Source organism: Coenobita brevimanus, chromosome 107 (genome assembly GCF_032717465.1).
Source record: "Coenobita brevimanus isolate Jiangsu-jjx chromosome 107, ASM3271746v2, whole genome shotgun sequence".
Lineage (NCBI taxonomy): Eukaryota > Metazoa > Arthropoda > Malacostraca > Decapoda > Coenobitidae > Coenobita > Coenobita brevimanus.
Genome location: NC_137060.1, coordinates 21,778,297 through 21,795,272, shown reverse-complemented (window position 1 = coordinate 21,795,272; position 16,976 = coordinate 21,778,297). Strand labels below are relative to the sequence as shown.

Here is a 16,976-nt window from a genome sequence, read left to right as displayed (position 1 = left end):
TTTTGAGAAGCTTAAATAACCTCTTCTCTAATCTAAGTAGAACTGCATTGTCATGTGGAAGTTAGAACAAGCTAAAGAATACGTCATCTTATGTAAGGATCTAAGCAGGAAGAAAACGAATCAAAATAACTCAAACTAACTGGCCCGGAGAAGACATCGAAGATAATAAAGGGAGACTGGATGATGTTCGGCTGACCGGTGGCGAGGGTGGAGCGAATGACCTTGAAAAACTCAGTGAAGTCGACAGCTTGTAGGCGGTTGGCGGTGATGGTGCAGGTACCAAGGGCGATGTCGGCCGCCTAGGATGAAGAAGACTTTGATTACTCTCTATCGACTGCATTATACCCTGTCCGATTTGCCTTGTCTAATTTTTAGCAGCTTTCCTCCTTAACTCTCCCAGTCCGACGACGCCCTCTTCATTTTATACCAGCTATCAGTAGAAAATTTTAATCAGTTTAAAAGGAGACTTTTCGAACCGCGGGGATTACTTCTAGCCTTCTGCAATTCTCGAATTACTTAGATACACCTTTCCACAGTTTAATAAATTGTCTAGTAGTAGCAAGAGTACTAAAAAAAAAAAAAAAATCACCTGATTCCAGGCATTAAATACTGATCTGTGACAACAAGAAATTAGCTGTACAGTACGGTACAAGTAGAGAAAAACTGGATCTACGAAAGGGCGCAGAGCTGCAATGAGTCTTATTCTGCTTTTGAGCTACTGTACGTTAAATGAGCATGGGGATGATAGTTCACGTGCCAGGGGCGACGTCCGCAGCTTAAATATGTGGTCCAGCTAGAGACGTAAAGTTTTCATACTATCCTATAGGCCTGTCTCACACTTAAGCCATGATCACCGCTTTTCTCCCTGACGCAAGTCATTGAGCATCATTTATTGGAAGAGAAAAATTTCCTAGCTCCTCTCATTTGGAATATTAGCCAATAGAGGAAAGATGAAACATTTGTTCGATTAATTGATACTTCACTTCTACTTTTCATTACACTAGCCTATACTGGCTATATTTCTTATGCTGAAAGAGATGTAGTATGCTTTTTAACGCATTAATCGCTGTCTGCTATATGGTGTTTGGAATAAGTGACAAACTTCCCTCAATATGTGGAATAAATGCAGTGAAATATAAAAGGAAGTGATATCCTTGTCTGCACAAATATCCTTATTTCAACACATGACAGTCCACGTACAACACCCAGTGGGCGGAACCCCACTTCTCCTGCTACTATTTTGCATATTACACCTTATTATTCACTACCAAATGACCACTACTTTGTTCAAATTCAAGAGATATTAATAACGCTGAGGACAGTAATACGATATATTATGCAAAATGAATCGCTAAGAAAACGTCATAAGATTTTCAGTGCCGGTGAGATGACGGCATGATGTTGGCATATATCACTCCAACCTTTATCAGTCAGTACACATGTTCGTACTTGCAGCGTACCAGGCAGTGTCCGATGAAATGAATTTTCTCACTCCATCACTGCCTCTCGTTCTCCGTCATTCACCTCAACAACTTTGCCACCACCCGATACACGTCCCTATATCTTTTTTTTTTTTTTTTCCCTCCTGGCTGCTTGCCTTCCTTACTTTTCGTGCACATCACACCTTATCCCTTTCATACCATTATACAACCACGCCCTCTGACACCAAACCCCTTCTCAAGGTCTTAGGAGCCACCACACTTTACTATAACATCGCATCTTACAAGCTTACTGCATCGCACAATCACACATCAAAGCAAAATTTTAAATCCTTTAACATCACAGCATGTCCCAAACTCAAATCACAGCCACCCATAACCTTACACTTCACTTTCATAATATACCACAAAACCTCATATTACCTCACAACCTCAACACTTCACAGTCTCACTACATTTAATAGCCATAGAGTATATATCAAGCAGCATCATATCTCCCCTTTAACCCCACAGTAATACATCGCAGAACTTCACTTGACTGATGCACTGACCATTATTTCCTTATTAATAATAGAAGATTTTACCAAGATTACGACACCCTCTTAGTGGTGAAAGAAGGTTATATATAACCCATGCAGCTAGAAATTCCTCTTCGGAACTGAATGAAATTGCCTGGAGATAGCATGATTAAATTATGGTTCACGTCGTTGTAGTTAAGAAAGTAACCCCTACAACCTCTTCAGTATGAGGACGTTTGTTGTATTTTAAAACTGTTGTCTTCAGTAAACATTATTCAACTCAGGAGAGACTTTTCACACTGCAGGGGTTGGATTTTACCTTTAATTAACCCATTCCATTTCTAAGCAGTTCTGATAAGCTGAATAAACCCAACTACAGCAGAAAAGAACAAATTTCTAAAAAAGTCACTGCGTCCAAGAAATTAAGTGCTAAGTGGTTTTAGTATGAATATCTAAAGGTGATATGAGATTCGAAGCTGTATGGCTGAAGAATAAGTATATAATACGTCACATGATTTTACCGGTGAAAGTGAAAGTTAACTTGGAGACAAGGAGATAGGAAAAAAAAAATTCCTCGAAGTAAATGAATGAAAACTCAGAGCCCCATTGGTATTATACCGTCTGTTATATTACGTTATTGTTTTCTACAATCACTTTTATTCCGCTTATGAGAAATTTTTCGATCTGGAGAGGTTACATGCCTTCGTACCTCTGCATTTCTAGTTGGTGCTAAGACTAATAAAATCGCAAAGTAGTAGTAAAAATACAGTACACAATACCTCACCTCATGATAGGGCGATAGCTGAATAAAGCTGGATGGAAAGAATCTATCTATCTATCTATCCATTGCTAGACTCCTTAATCCCATACGGGGTGGCCACAAACAAATCGCCTCCACGTCACCCTGTCCCCCGCCATTTCACTGCCCTGCTCACAATTCACACACCCCTTTCCCATATACCTCTACACTCCATCCCTCCATCTCATCCTTGGCCTTCCCCTCCCTCTCGCCTCGTCGACCTCACTCACATACACTTTCCTCGTCAGTCTGTCACTCTCCATCCTCTCCACATGGCCAAACCACCTAAGTGTATTCCTCTTAACGCTTCCTATCACATCAACGTCCACACCGCAACGCTCCTTCACGTCTTCATTTGTCAGTCTGTCTCTCCGTGTGACTCCACAGGCTCCTCTCAAATAACTCATTTCCACTGCTCTCACTCTTGACTTGTGTCACTCTGACAACGTCCAAGCTTCACATCCATACGTTAGAGTTGGTATCACAGTACTGTCATGTAGTAACTTTTTCACTTCCATGCTCACTTCCCTGTTTCTTATTACCGCTTTCAGGGAACCAACAACCTTTCTTCCTTGCTGTACTCTTTCAAGCACTTCACCCTCCAAACTTCCATCCTTTCTCATCACACTCCCTAAGTACTTAAACGTACTCACATTATCCATTTCCTCATCACCCAGCCTCACTGTACATTCACTGACTTCACTTCTCTCGAAGACCATAACTATACTCTTCCATACATTCACCTTTAGATTCCGTTTCTTACACACTCTCCTTGCAGCTCCCCTTCTCTTCACTTAACAACACAGTATCATCTGCAAACAACAGTACAGGGAGTTTCTAAACAATGCCCTCTCTCATTAGGGCTACTCCAGTATCCACTGTCCTACCTTGTATCTCTTTTATAACCCCATCCATATACAGATTGAAAAACCATGGAGACATGACACCTCCCTGTTTCAACCCAACCTTCAAATAGAAAAACTCACTCAGATCACTATCCACACGCACTGCAGCCCTAGCACCCTCATACATACTCTTCACAGCATTCAACAACTTCCCATCTACTCCATTTATTCTACATACTTTCCACAATCCCTGTCTATCCACCCTGTCATATGCTTTCTCCAAATCCATGAAGGCCGCATACAACTTCTTTCCCTCCTCTAGAAACTTTTTCATTAAGGATCTAAGAATGAATATCTGATTTACATAACCTCTTCCCTTCCTAAAGACTCTCTGTTCTTCTCCAACTAATTCCTCTTTTATTTCCCTAACTCTGCCAATAAGTATCCTGCCATATACTTTTCCTATTACACTAAGAAGAAAAATGCCCCTATGATTACCACACACTTTTTTTTCCCCCTTTCCCTTTGTACAGGGGAATAATTATACCTGACTTCCAATCCTCCGAGACTCTTCCTTCCTCCCAGGCCAATCTGCACATCTTCCACATGCATTCCACCACTATCTCTCCTCCATGCTTCAGCATTTCACCATACACTCCATCAATTCCTGGGGCTTTCCCCATTTCACTTTCTTCACTGCTTCCACAATTTCAATCCTACTGATTACTTCATCTCTTCTCACCTCCCTCATTCTCCCAGCCATTCCACAGCCACTTATACTCGCATTATTTTCATTCTCTATGTTCAACAGTTCCTTAAAGTGTTCTCTCCATCTGCTCACTTTTTCTCCTTTCTCCACTAGTAATCTAGGATTTTTGTCGTTCACTCCCCTACTAATTTCATTGCCACCCTGTCTGACTCTAGCTCTGTCCAGAACATTTTCTTACATTCCGTCCACTTGGCACTCAAACTCCTTCCAAATTCCTCAACTACTTTCTTCTTACTCTCCCTTACTAATCATTTCACCTCTCTCTTCCTTAATACATATAACTCTCTTCCTTACTACATATAACTCTCTCTTCCATCTCTCGACTTCTTCCATGCCCCTATTTCTCATCCATTCATTATATGTTTTTTTTCTTTTGTGCCACAGCCTGTCTCACCTCTTCATTCCATCATGCTGTTCCTCCACCCCCTTTCGTCTTCTCTTCACCCCACACACCACCTCACATGCTGCACGGATTTCTTCTGTGAATAACTTGCACATACCTTCCACGTCCCCTATCTGCTCCAATTCGTATCTACCCAAGCGTTCCTCGATTTCTCTCTTATATTCTGCCTTTTTCTAATCCTCTTGTAACCTTTCTACTCTCCTTGCATCTACTCCTTCCTCCCGTCCTTCCCTTCTTCTATTTCTCCATTTTACTTGGACCTTGATTCTGACCACCACCAAATGGTGGTCAGAAAGTCCACTCCCCCAACCTCTACATGCTCTTGCATCCATTACACATCTTCGCATCTTTTCATCCACACACACATAATCAATCATTGCCTTCCGTTCATTCAGTTCACCACCCACCCTTCTCATTATTGACCATGTATACCTGTGGATCATTTTGTGCCTGAAGAGGGTATTGGCTGTCACTAACCCTCTCCCGGCACAAATTTCCACTAAAGCAATGCCATTCTCATCTATCTCAGCAGGCACACCCCACTCACCAACTACTCCATCCACCTTCACATTCCCTACTTTACCATTCATATCACCAATCAAAAACACTCTCTCATTCCTTCCAAACTTTTCCATGCACATTCCCACATTTGTCCAGAACTCTTCTCTCACTCTGCTTGCATGATCTTGCGTTTGTGCATACACACACACAATGAACCACATTTGTAGTCCAACTTTCAGTCTTACCTACACAGTCTTTGAGACAACTGATCCATACTCTCTTATATTCTCCTTCCATCTGTTACAACAATACACACTCCTTTTGCCCTCTCATTCTCATCTACTCAAGCACATGTATCCCATCCATACTCCTATTCTCTCACTCCCTCACCTATCCATTTAGTGTCAGTTAATCCACATACATCCACTTTCGCACCCTCAATCACCTGCACAATCTCTCTCTCTTTCATCTTATCATTTGCATCCCTTACATTCCATGTCGCCATCTGTATCATGTCCTTTGTTCAGTCCTTAGTTGTCATCTTTTGGTCAGTCCTGGTCTGAGGCTTCTTGTTCGTATTTTTAGATAGTTGTTTTCCAGGGAGGGGCACTAACCCTTGTTTTCATGTAGGGAACACTTGTCGGTTGGTTATAAGGTTACCACCCAGCGTTGTACATGATTTCCTGGTTTACAGGAAATCATTTGGCTTGCCATTCGATGAAGAACTACCCTAAAAACAGGGTACCACTAAACTAAGTGGGTGGGTGATGGGTGCCCCCACCTACCACAAAAGAACAAGATTAAAATTTTAAGGCATAATTGCTACAGCCTCACCCCATCCTGTATAACGGTGACCCTGGTGCCCTTTTGCTTAGCGACTCCACATGAAATGACGGCCTTGTTGACGATGGTGAGGTTGAGGCTTCTAGTTAGCAGCATGAGCATCCGACCCACGTACCCCGTGCACTCCGTGTCACCCGTGGATGTGTAGTAACAACGACCAATAGGATTGTTTATGAGCTCTGAAACGACACCACAAATTTAACACCTCATTATATTTTTCCCTGCACACTCGCTTTTTCCAGCTATTCGAGTTGGAGGAGTAAAAGATAACCTTTATTAACCACTCCATTAGCGAACTTATTAGTCCAGGGGTGGGGAACGTCCGGTCTCCGGGCCGTATAAGGCCCGTAAGACCATTTGATCAGGCCCGTGAGGCAATTCATAAATGCAATATCATAAACTCATGAACGAATATATATATATATATATATATATATATATATATATATATATATATATATATATATATATATATATATATATATATATATATATATATATATATATATATATATATATATATATATATATATATATATATATATATATATATATATATATATATATATATATATATACAATATATATATATATATATATATATATATATATATATATATATATATATATATATATATATATATATATATATATATATATATATATATATATATATATATATATATATATTATGTACTGGGCTACAGGTTATTTAAATTCAATTCAATATCAACAAACTCGGCAGTACAGTAACATCATGCTCATGAAATTAAATTTCTTGAATTATACTTTTGTGACTGTTTCTTTTTTGTCCGCGCTGCTAGCGTAATAACACGAAATAATTCAGCTGCAAAGCGATGATGAGCTGAAAGCTAGGTACAGCAACCTCCCACTGCTTGAGTTCTACAGACGTTACGTAAGTGCTGATGAATTTCCTACCTTGAGGAGACATAAACTGAAATATGTATCTGTGTTCGGAACGACTTACTGCTGCGAGCAGTTCTTCTCAAAACTTACCCTTGCAAAGAGTCGACTGCGCTCCAGACAGACCGATGCAAACCTGGAAAACCAGTTGCGAGTAGCATCATTGTAATACTAGGTGTTTTTGGGGTCGACTTCCCGTCCCCCTAACGCCTAGTGTGTAGCTGGGTTCTCTTTCTAGACCAGAGTTTAGACAAATAAGAGAGAGGCAGGATACAAAAACTTAAGGCAACAACCTTACTTGTACATTGCTAAATTCCACAGTGGAACAAGTAGATGTCATAGGGATAGTTATGCTGATCAGTTATAGTCCTAAGGCCTAGATTATGGGTATTAGGGTCACATAGGATACTACTTAGGACAAGATTGGGTAAGGTGAATAGCATTACAATCAGGAGTCTTAGGGCAGTGAAGCTAAACACTATTATTTGGGAAAGTCTAGGTTCTGTATATTGGATGGGGTTCGTGGTACTGTTTTCACTGCTGGCAGTCTAACTGGTTTGTCTGTCGTGTTGTTAATTATTGTTCTTGCACTGGGGCCTCCGTATGATCATAAGATGAGGCTCACTAGATGGTAGCGTGTTCACTTAGGCAGACATTTATTTCACTGCCCTGCCATGTTCACTGTTTCACTGTTATCTTATTTGTTCCACCTCTCTTTAATATTACTACTGATGCTTTTCTCACTGACTTCCATATGCTGATAACTCACTGTTCTGCCCTTACTTCACGATGCCACCGACACTGTGCTTTCACTGTCACTCACTTTCGGGACAGGGCGTAAAGGCAGTCAGGTACAAGGGCGGCGGGGATGACAGCCTCACTACTGACGAGGCTGAGTTCCGCCAGGGGCCTCTTTATTCAGGGGACAAGGGATCACACGCAGGGGCATCCACTCTCTCATCTGAGGCTGCTGGTGGTGAAGGGTCCTGCATTCTCAGGGCTTGGGGCGGGAGTCTAGCCCTCAGGGCTGGGGCCGAACAGCTGCCTGAACTCAAGGTTGCCATTTGGTATTTTGCATTACCAAATCTGGACCAGTCTGGTAATGAAAAATCCGTTTGGTAATGAATCTGCATGATTCTTTACCAAACGGATTTTTCACATGTATGAAAATAGAGACGGTGGATTGTCTGCTCTCTTTGATTAATCTACTAGCCTGCATTATGGGAAAATAATCAACATGCTGCTAATTTAAAGGTGAGTGATTATTTCTATCTGTATATGTGATTGGTGGAGAATATAAATTTGCTTTAAAATTTGGTAATGAAAATTTAAATTTGGTAATGAAAAATGTGGAGTTTTGTAATGTGGCCGAGTTCAGTGATCTTGCAACCCTGCCTGAACCTCTCACTCAGGCGCCTGACAGAGGGCGAAGATTTCCAGCGTCGGGGAGTAGGGATGTCCCGCTCAGGGGCCCTGGTGTCAGAACTCCATATTATAAATGCAAATCTGAACAGAAAGCATGATGGATGGATCGACAGATAGATAGACAGAGCACCAGACAAGGTGTGGGAACGGGATATTAGCTTGCAACTCTTTAAGTGAAGGAATGTTGATCATGCACAGCAAGAAGTACATACACACAGACACACAGTATTCTAGAAGCCTCCACGACAGTAGAGCACAAGTGACAGGACCCCTGTTACACCAGAATTTAGGAATTCGAGCTCAGAAGGAGACTAGCCATAGAACCGACAGGTAGTAGGAAGAAGGAGGCTAGCAACATGGGCGAGAGGGTGGAAGAGAGAGAGTGAGAGAGAGAGAGCGAGACAGGGAGGTAGCTCGCAGGACTCTACTTTATACTTCACTCGTGTGTGAGAGACTTTTTTTTAATATTTCCAAGACAAATAAAAATGGTCCATTACTAATCTTTACCTCTTCTGTCATTGCATGACAAAAGGGAATGAAGATTATCTACTTACAAAACTACTCACATATAAGAACCGCTCGTCCACGAGTCTAATATATGTATAACTGATCTACAAAACACACTACAAGAAGTTACAAAGTTTTTGTAAGACTGGAGGCAGTCTGGAGGTCCAGTGGGCTGCGGTCTCCGGTGGTTGGGGACGCCATCAGGAGTGGGCTGCGGCGTCAGCCAACGTCGGAGTCCATCAGGTGAGTTTTCTGAGGAACCTGCTGCAGTGAGAAGAACCCTGTGGTAGTCACGCCTCTCCAATACTTCTCCAGGATGGGGTCTCCCTCTGGGTCGTAGTTTCGTGGGCAGGAGTCAACACCTGACGGAGGAGCGGCTACCGGCCGTCTCCTGCCGTAGGGACCAGCTACTTGCTGTGGCCTTTTAGGGATGCTGCTACCGGCCGTCGCTAAGGCCTGGTTACTGGGGAAGGGAGCAGCTACAGGCTGACTCAAGGGCACCTTCGGAGCGGCTACCAGCTGTCTCCTGACAAAGGCAGGAGCAGCTACCAGCCGTCTTTTGATGAAGGCGAGAGCGGCTATCAGCCGTCTCCTTATTACCTCTGGAGCGGCTACCGTCCGTCTCCTGCAGGAGGGTCGAGCGGCTACAAGCCATCTCTTGAGGGGCACCTTCAGAGCTGCTACCGGCCGTCTCCTGACGAAGGTGAGAGCGGCTACTGGTCGTCTCCTTATTACCTCCAGAGCGGCTACCGGCCATCTCCTGTAGGAGAGTCGAGCGGCTACAGGCCGTCTCTTGAGGGGCACCTTCAGAGTGGCTACCGGCAGTCTCTTGATGAAGGCGGGAGCAGCTACCAGCTGTCTCCTTATTACCTCCAGAGCAGCTGCAGGCCATCTCCTGTAGGAAGGTCGAGTGGCTACAGGCCGTCTCATTTAGGGCACCTTCAGAACGGCTACTGGCTGTCTCCTGACGAAGGCGGGAACGGCTACTGGCTGTCTCCTGATGAAGGCGGGAACGGCTACTGGCCATCTCCTTGTTACCTCCAGAGTGGGTGCAGGCCGTCTCCTGTAGGAGGGTTGAGCAGCTACCAGCCATCTCAGGGGTGCTGAGTGGAGCTAGAGTAATAGCCCTACCCTGTGGTTGTCGAGGGTTGGGTCGCCCACAAGGTAGCTGCAGTTTCCTGCTATGGTGGTGGCGGGAGAGTTGCAGGTCATAAGGGCGCGCAGCCCAGGCGGACTTACGTCCCTCTCACACGGAGCTGGACCGCGCGCTGTCTACCTCTCCGTGGGCTCTTTCTGGGGGTGTCGTTTTGTTTTCAGAGCCCAAACCCGACATTTTACCACCTTTGTCGGAGAAAAAGTCACGACCCCGTGACTGAAGGTGATAAACTTGGACAGTTTCGGTGTGGTGGGCTGGTTGTAGTCGCTGTTGTAGGGCAGTCCAGGCCATGGTGGCTGGATTTTCAGGAGAGGTCGGGTCACAGGTAATGAAGAGGGTGGATGAGTCGTTGGTGTTGCGGAGGAGCTGCAGGAGGTGGAGGGGGCCGTGGACTCAGTGCTTGTGCCCGAGGGGCAGCACCCATGTAGCACGCTGAACTCTCATGGTTCGGGGTGTTACTGGTGTTCGAGTGTTGAGCTGAACGCTGGACACGGCTGGGGCAGGTGAGGTTTTGTGGCGGAGTAATGCGGCGTGGTATCTCTTAGGAATGGTGGTGGATGTAATTTGCATTTGGTGTTGCATGAGTGTGATAGGTATTGTGTTGGGGGTGTGAGTGGAGTAAGGAGTAGGGTTTGGTGGTGAGGCGGGAGGGGTGGGGGTGGTGACATATCTTGGGGGTGGGCGTGATAGGTGCCCTGAGTGGGTGATGGTGGTCTTGAGGATGGATGTGGGTAGTGAGTCAGGCGTGCAGTATTGTGTTGCTGGGGCAGTGTGGGCTGTAGATGTTGCGGCGGTGTGCTTGGGAGGTTGTGTGACTGCAGGTTTGGGGGAGGCGGTGGGGGTGGAAGGTGAGGAAGGGCGGGCATGGGGAAGGTGTCCTGAGGTGGCAGGTGAGGAGGATGGGGACAGGGTGGTAGGCAGAGGGGGCCAGGAGGGCAGTTGTGAGGGTGTGGATGAGGAGTCGGGAGTATGTGGTGTCAGCGGGCCGTCAGGTGAGGTGTTATGTGGTGTGGTGGATGGTGGGGTGGGGGATGACGGGGAGGGGAAGGCAGGTAGAGAAAACAAGGGTGAGATGTAGCCATCGTAGAAGTCATGAGGAGGGTTGACGGTGGTGGTTGGCGGTGGGGAAGGCGGAGTTGGGGTCGAGGAGGTGGTGGTGTATCTTGCGGGTGGGGGTGGAAGATGGCCAGAGCAGGTGATGGCAGGTTTTAGGGAGGGAGTGGGTGGTGAGGTGAGTGCACAGCCCTTTGGTGCTGTGGCTACATGTGGCATGGCAGTGGAGGTGGTGCGCTAGGGTGGGGTAGTTTCAGGCGGCGCTCTGAGGCGGTGGGGCTTGAGGTGGGTGGTGTGTGGGGATGTGAGGGTGCTCTGGCATTGGAGGTCGGTAGCAGTGGTGAGGTGGCAGGTGAGGTGGCTTGAGCTGTGGGTGGCGAGGAGGGAGTGCGGTCTTCTGGCGCCATCCCAGTGTTTGGTGGTGGGGTGGCCTGGGGAGTGGCAGGGTTCTGTGCTTGCGGTGTGGGGTGGGTGGTGGGTGCAAAGCCAGGGGATGGTGCAGGTGAGGGGGTGGTGGCGGGCGGTGTGTGGTGCTGGAATCGTAGTGGCTTGGTTGGAGGTGGCTGTATTGGCGGTGGTGGTGAGGTGGCAGGAGCTGAGGGGTGGGGTGTGGCGGTTGGTGTGTCGTCGGAGGCGAGGTAAGGCAGGGTGAGGTGTGGGTGGTGAAGGAGCCTATGGTGAGGGGGAAGTGCGGCCTCAATGTGTTGTCTGGATGTTTGGTGATGGGGCGGTGTAGGTGGTGGCAGGGGGTTGAGCTCATGATGGAGTGGCGGGTGAAGAGGTACGGGGTGTGGCGGGCGGCAAGGCATCTGGTAAGGTTATTGGGCATGAGTTGGGGGTCCGTGGGGATGGTGTGGATGAGGGTGGGGTAGGGGAGGTGAACGAGAAAGAGGAAGTGGGTGAGGGTGGGTCAGAGAAAGAGAGAGTAAAAGAGAAGAGATAGAGGGAAGAGAGTGAAAGGAAACGTGCCGTTTCCCCCTGTCGTAGACTGGGTGGGGATGTGAGGTGACACCTGCTAGGATAAGGGGGTGCAGGGGCGATGGTTAGCACCTTCTGTGCTTTTTCCTTCGATTTTTGTTTCCCCTAAGCTGGGGCAATTGGCATATGGTAAGGCAGCTTGTAGGTGCCCTCGGGTCGTTCTGCTGCGCCAAGCAGCTTTTAGTTGCTTGTGGATGTCGTGAATGGGGCATTCATTGCTGCAAGAAGAAAATTCCCACGGGTCAATCGCAACGATGTCCGTGGGAAACTGATCGATTGTGCCGATGTTTTAAGGGGTGGAGTGGATGGCTAGAAGGCACCTCGTTACTTGGATATCTTTATCCAGGTCTCCCATAGGGTCATGTATGATGAAATGTTTTTTGATGAAATTGGGGGGGATCCTGATATGTGTGTGAAACATTAGTTGTTTCCAGGTTTCGTCAACTCCCTCTGGGTAGGCAGTGGTGACCAGGCGCCTGGCCTGGATTAAAGTGTCATCCAAATTGCCATCATAAGTTAGGCTATCCAACTGGGATAGTGCCACCACTTTACCTAGTGATGAATTTTGTGAAATTCTGCCAGGTGAGCCCCGGGACGATCTTGGGTGCGATACTGGCTGCCGCTTTACCCAGTAGCAGGAGTGTAACCGCGATTTTTTGCTTGTCATCTTCGAACCCGATGTCTAGCAAAGAGTTAATAATTGCCAGGTATGTGTGAACATCATATTGTTCGGGGTCGAATTTAGGCAATTGCACATGAGGTTTGGTTGCTGGTATTTCCTGATTACCTCTCTCATATGCCCGGGTCAAGAACCACCGCTGCCCACCAGTGTAATGCTAGGTGTTTTAGGGTTGGCTTCCCGTCCCTCTAACGCCTAATGTGTAGCTGGGTTCTCTTTCTAGACCGGAGCTTACACAAATAAGAGAGAGGCAGTACACAATAACTCAAGGCAACAACCTTACATGTATATTGCTAAATTCTACAGTGGAACGAGTAGATGTCACAGGTATAGTTATGCTGAACAATTATAATCCTAAGGCCTAGATTATGGGTGTTAGTGTAGCACAGGATACTACTTAGGACAAGATCGGGTAAGGTGAATAGCACTACAATCAGGAGTCTTAGGGAAGTGAAGCTAAACACTATTATTTGGGAAAGTCTAGGTTCTGTATATTGGGTGGAGTTCGTGGTACTGTTTTCACTGTCGGCAGTCTAACTGGTTTGTCTGTCGTGTTGTTAATCATTGTTCTTGCACTGGGGCCTCCGTATGATCGTAAGATGAGGCTATGTCACTAGATGGTAGCGTGTTCACTTAGACAGACATTTATTTCACTGCCCTGCCATGTTCACTGTTTCCCTGTTATCTTATTTATTCCACCTCTCTTTTATATTACTACTGATGCTTTTCTCACTGACTTCCACATGCTGATAACTCACTGTTCTGCCCTTACTTCATGATTTCACTGACACTGTGCTTTCACTATCACTCACTTTCAGGACTGGGCGTAATGGGAGTCAGGTACAAGGGTGGCGGGGATGACTCAGCTCACTACTGATGGGGCTGAGTTCCGCCAGGGGCCTCCATATTCAGGGGCCAAGGGATCACGTGTAGGGGCATCCTCTTTCTTGTCTGAGGCTGCTGGTGGTGAAAAGTCCCACACTCTCAGGGCTTGGGGGGGAGAGTCTGGCCCTCAGGGCTGGGGCCGAACAGCTGCCTGAACCTCTCGCTCATGTGCCTGATGGAGGGCGAAGATTTCCGGCATTGGGGTGTAGGGATGTCCCACTCAGGGGTCCTGGGGAGGCTGGGAGGTCCCATGGGCTGCGGTCTCTGGCAGTTGGGGATGCTGTCAGGAGTGGCCTGCAGCATCAGCCCACATCGGGGTCCAACAGGTGAGTTCTCTCAGGAACCAGCTGCAGTGAAAATAGCCTGATGGTAGTCACAGGGCCTCTCCAATACTCCTCCAGGCTGGAGTCTCCCTCTGGGTCGCAGTTTCGTGGGCAGGAGTCAGCACCTGATGGAGGAGCGGCTACCGGCCGTCTCATGCCGTAGGGCCCAGCTACTGGTCGTGGCCTTTTAGGGGCGCAGCTACCAGCCATCGCTAAGGCCCGGCTACTGGGCGTGGCCTTTTAGGGGCACAGCTACCAGCCATCGCTAAGGCCCGGCTACTGGCCATGGCCTGGTGAAGCGAGTGGCTATAGGCCGATTCAATGACACCTTCGGAGTGGCTACCAGCCGTCTCCTTACAAAGGCCGGAGCAGATACCGGCCATCTCCTTATTACCTCCGGAGTGGCTATTGGCTGTCTCCTGCAGGAGGGTCAAGCTGCTACAGGCCGTCTCTTCAGGGTCACCTTCAGAGCGGCTATTGGCCATCTCCTTATTACCTCCAGAGTGGCTGCAGGCCGTCTCCTGTAGGAGGGTCAAGCGGCTACAGGCCGTCTCGTTTAGGGCACCTTCAGAGCAGCAACCGGCCATCTCCTGACAAAGGCGGGAGCAGCTACCTTCCGTCTCCTTATTACCTCCTGAGCGGCTGCAGGCCGTCTCCTGTAGGAGGGTTGAGCGGCTACCAGCTGTCTCAGGGGTGCTGACTGAAGGTAGTGTAATAGCCCCACCCCGTGGTTGTCAAGGATCGGGTCACCCGCAAGGTAGTTGCGGTTTTCTGCTATGGTGGCGCCGGGCGAGTTGCGGGTCATAGGGGCGTATGGCCCAAGCAGACTTGCGTCCCTTTCACAAGGAGCTGGACCATGCGCTGTCTACCTCTCTGTGGTCTCTTTCTGGGGGTGTTGTGTTGTTTTCATAGCTCAAACCCAGCATTTTAATCATCATCAGTACTACCCGACATCACATGCCTCACCAAAGAGAAGCAGTTCCAGCCATCGCATTAGAGGTTAGTTAAATGTGACCAAAAAAAAAGTTGATTTTAGGTTGATAATTTTGTATGGCCCGCGAATGATGTTAAAAATATCCTAATGGTCCTTAATAGGAGAAAGGTTGCCCACCCCTGTGTTAGTCGAATAAAATTGTCTGTCAACAGGAAGCTCATAAGACAAAAATAACATACTAGGCTAAAGGAGTTAACCCCTCTTACTGCAAAGCACACACTTTGTGACATAAACACACTCACGGACCTTGGGCTCTCTGAGTTGAATAAAATCGTCTGCCATTAGCCGGAAATAATTAAGCTGTCCCTTTCATGAAAGTGTTATTAATACCAGTACTGACATTCAGGCAGCTGTGGTTCACTCTCAGCTCAACAAAGAAATCTTGCGTTAGCCTTAATACAGTAGTACACTTTTTCTGAGCAGGAGATGGATAATGATAACAGTATTAACGCTCTTGGGTTTTAATGACTCTCTCTCTCTCTCTCTCTCTCTCTCTCTGGTGAATAATATCGTTTGGCGTTAACTGGACTAGAAGAGTTACAAGAGTTATCCCAACCATAAGTGAGTTAAAAACTTTAAAATAATATATATTATACCCCTTTCGCTGCTTTGATATAATTTTGGTATTTTGTTCTACGCTCTTGATAGTTATATTTAGCAGTAAGAAAAACTACGCAGTCAAAATATTAATTCCTTCACAGTGAAGACGTGTTTTATAAAGGACTTTTATGCATGGGTGTGGAGAGTGCGGAAGTGTGTACTGACCCTCCTCTAGCTGCAGGGCTGCCTTATTGGCATTAGTTTTGTTTGCATGTAGCTCCATCAAAGTTAGGTTAGCTAGTGCTAATATTCCTCCCTACCCTTGATGAATGTATAATAGGTTTCTATATTTAGTTACTGAGATTACCTTTGCTTACTCCTCCACGGATGGTCCCCCTCCACTGATCGCTCTGGGGAGTGAATCAACACGGTCAGATCTCCCTGGAGTGGTTTGAGAGGGCAATCTTAGCCTTAGGTGTTTCGCCCCAGGTTGTTTGTCCCTTGCTCGTTTTTATCTCTTCCCACTTCCCCCTCATGGGGGAAGACTAGTGGTCCCTATGGCGGACGCCCCTACTGCCTCCCGGTAGTCCTGAGTGACTCCCGACTGTTCCATGGACAGACTGCCCCCAGACTGAATGCCCCAGACACTCACCCCGCTAGACACTGATGTAAAAAACGCATCCTTTGTGTTAATTCATGTGGTTGGTTCCACTCCCATGTCCAGCCTCAATCTCTTCATCATCAAGAAGATGATTGATGGAGGTGCTGATGCGTAGGAACAAGTGAAAAAAAACTTGCTAGTGGGGACCTTCTTGTTGAGACAGTAAATTCGCGCCAGGTCAAGGATTTGCTTACACAGAGCACGTTCCATTGTTATGATGTCATCAAGATCCCGCACTCTGTGAATTCCTGCAGGGGTGTTATCACTTGCAGGGCTCTCATGGTTATGAAGGAGGACGACATTGTACATGAACTAGCTAATAGATGCTTGACTCATAACTAGATTCTCGGAGAGCAGGAGGATGAAGACTGCCTCTGTTATCCTGACTTTCGGCAAAGTTTTGTTACCTTCCAGCATCAGAATTAGCTACGAAATTCTCAATGTAAGACCTTACCTTCCAAACCCCCTTCCTTGCTCAAAATGCCAGATTTATGGGCATCACAAAAGACTTGTCGGGCTTCTAACTTGGTGTGTGGCAAATGCACGGCTGTAGGTCATTAGGCTGACCACTGTTCATTCGAGACTGAGTTTTGCCTTCACTGCAAGGCCACTCACTCCACTCCCTCGAGGGATTGTCCAAAGTGGAGAGAGGAGAAAGAGGTCTGCACAATAAAGGCAATGGAGGGCATATACTATTACGATGCTAGGAAGAAGGAGAAGGAGTTGCATGCAAC

At 46.7% G+C, this 16,976-nt stretch overlaps 1 protein-coding gene across 1 annotated transcript in view; it reads right to left on the bottom strand.

Annotated features, from left to right (window-relative positions):
- LOC145416718 (ionotropic receptor 93a-like) overlaps nt 1-6,219 on the bottom strand; it is a 390,485-nt gene extending 384,266 nt beyond the window's left edge. Inside the window, exons 1-2 of the mRNA XM_080285648.1 lie at nt 6,109-6,219; nt 141-299 (exon numbers count right to left, since the gene is read on the bottom strand). Of these exons, the coding sequence (XP_080141774.1) occupies nt 141-299; nt 6,109-6,219 (270 nt within the window). The remainder of the gene's footprint in view (nt 1-140; nt 300-6,108) is intronic.
- Nucleotides 6,220-16,976: the final 10,757 nt, after the last annotated feature.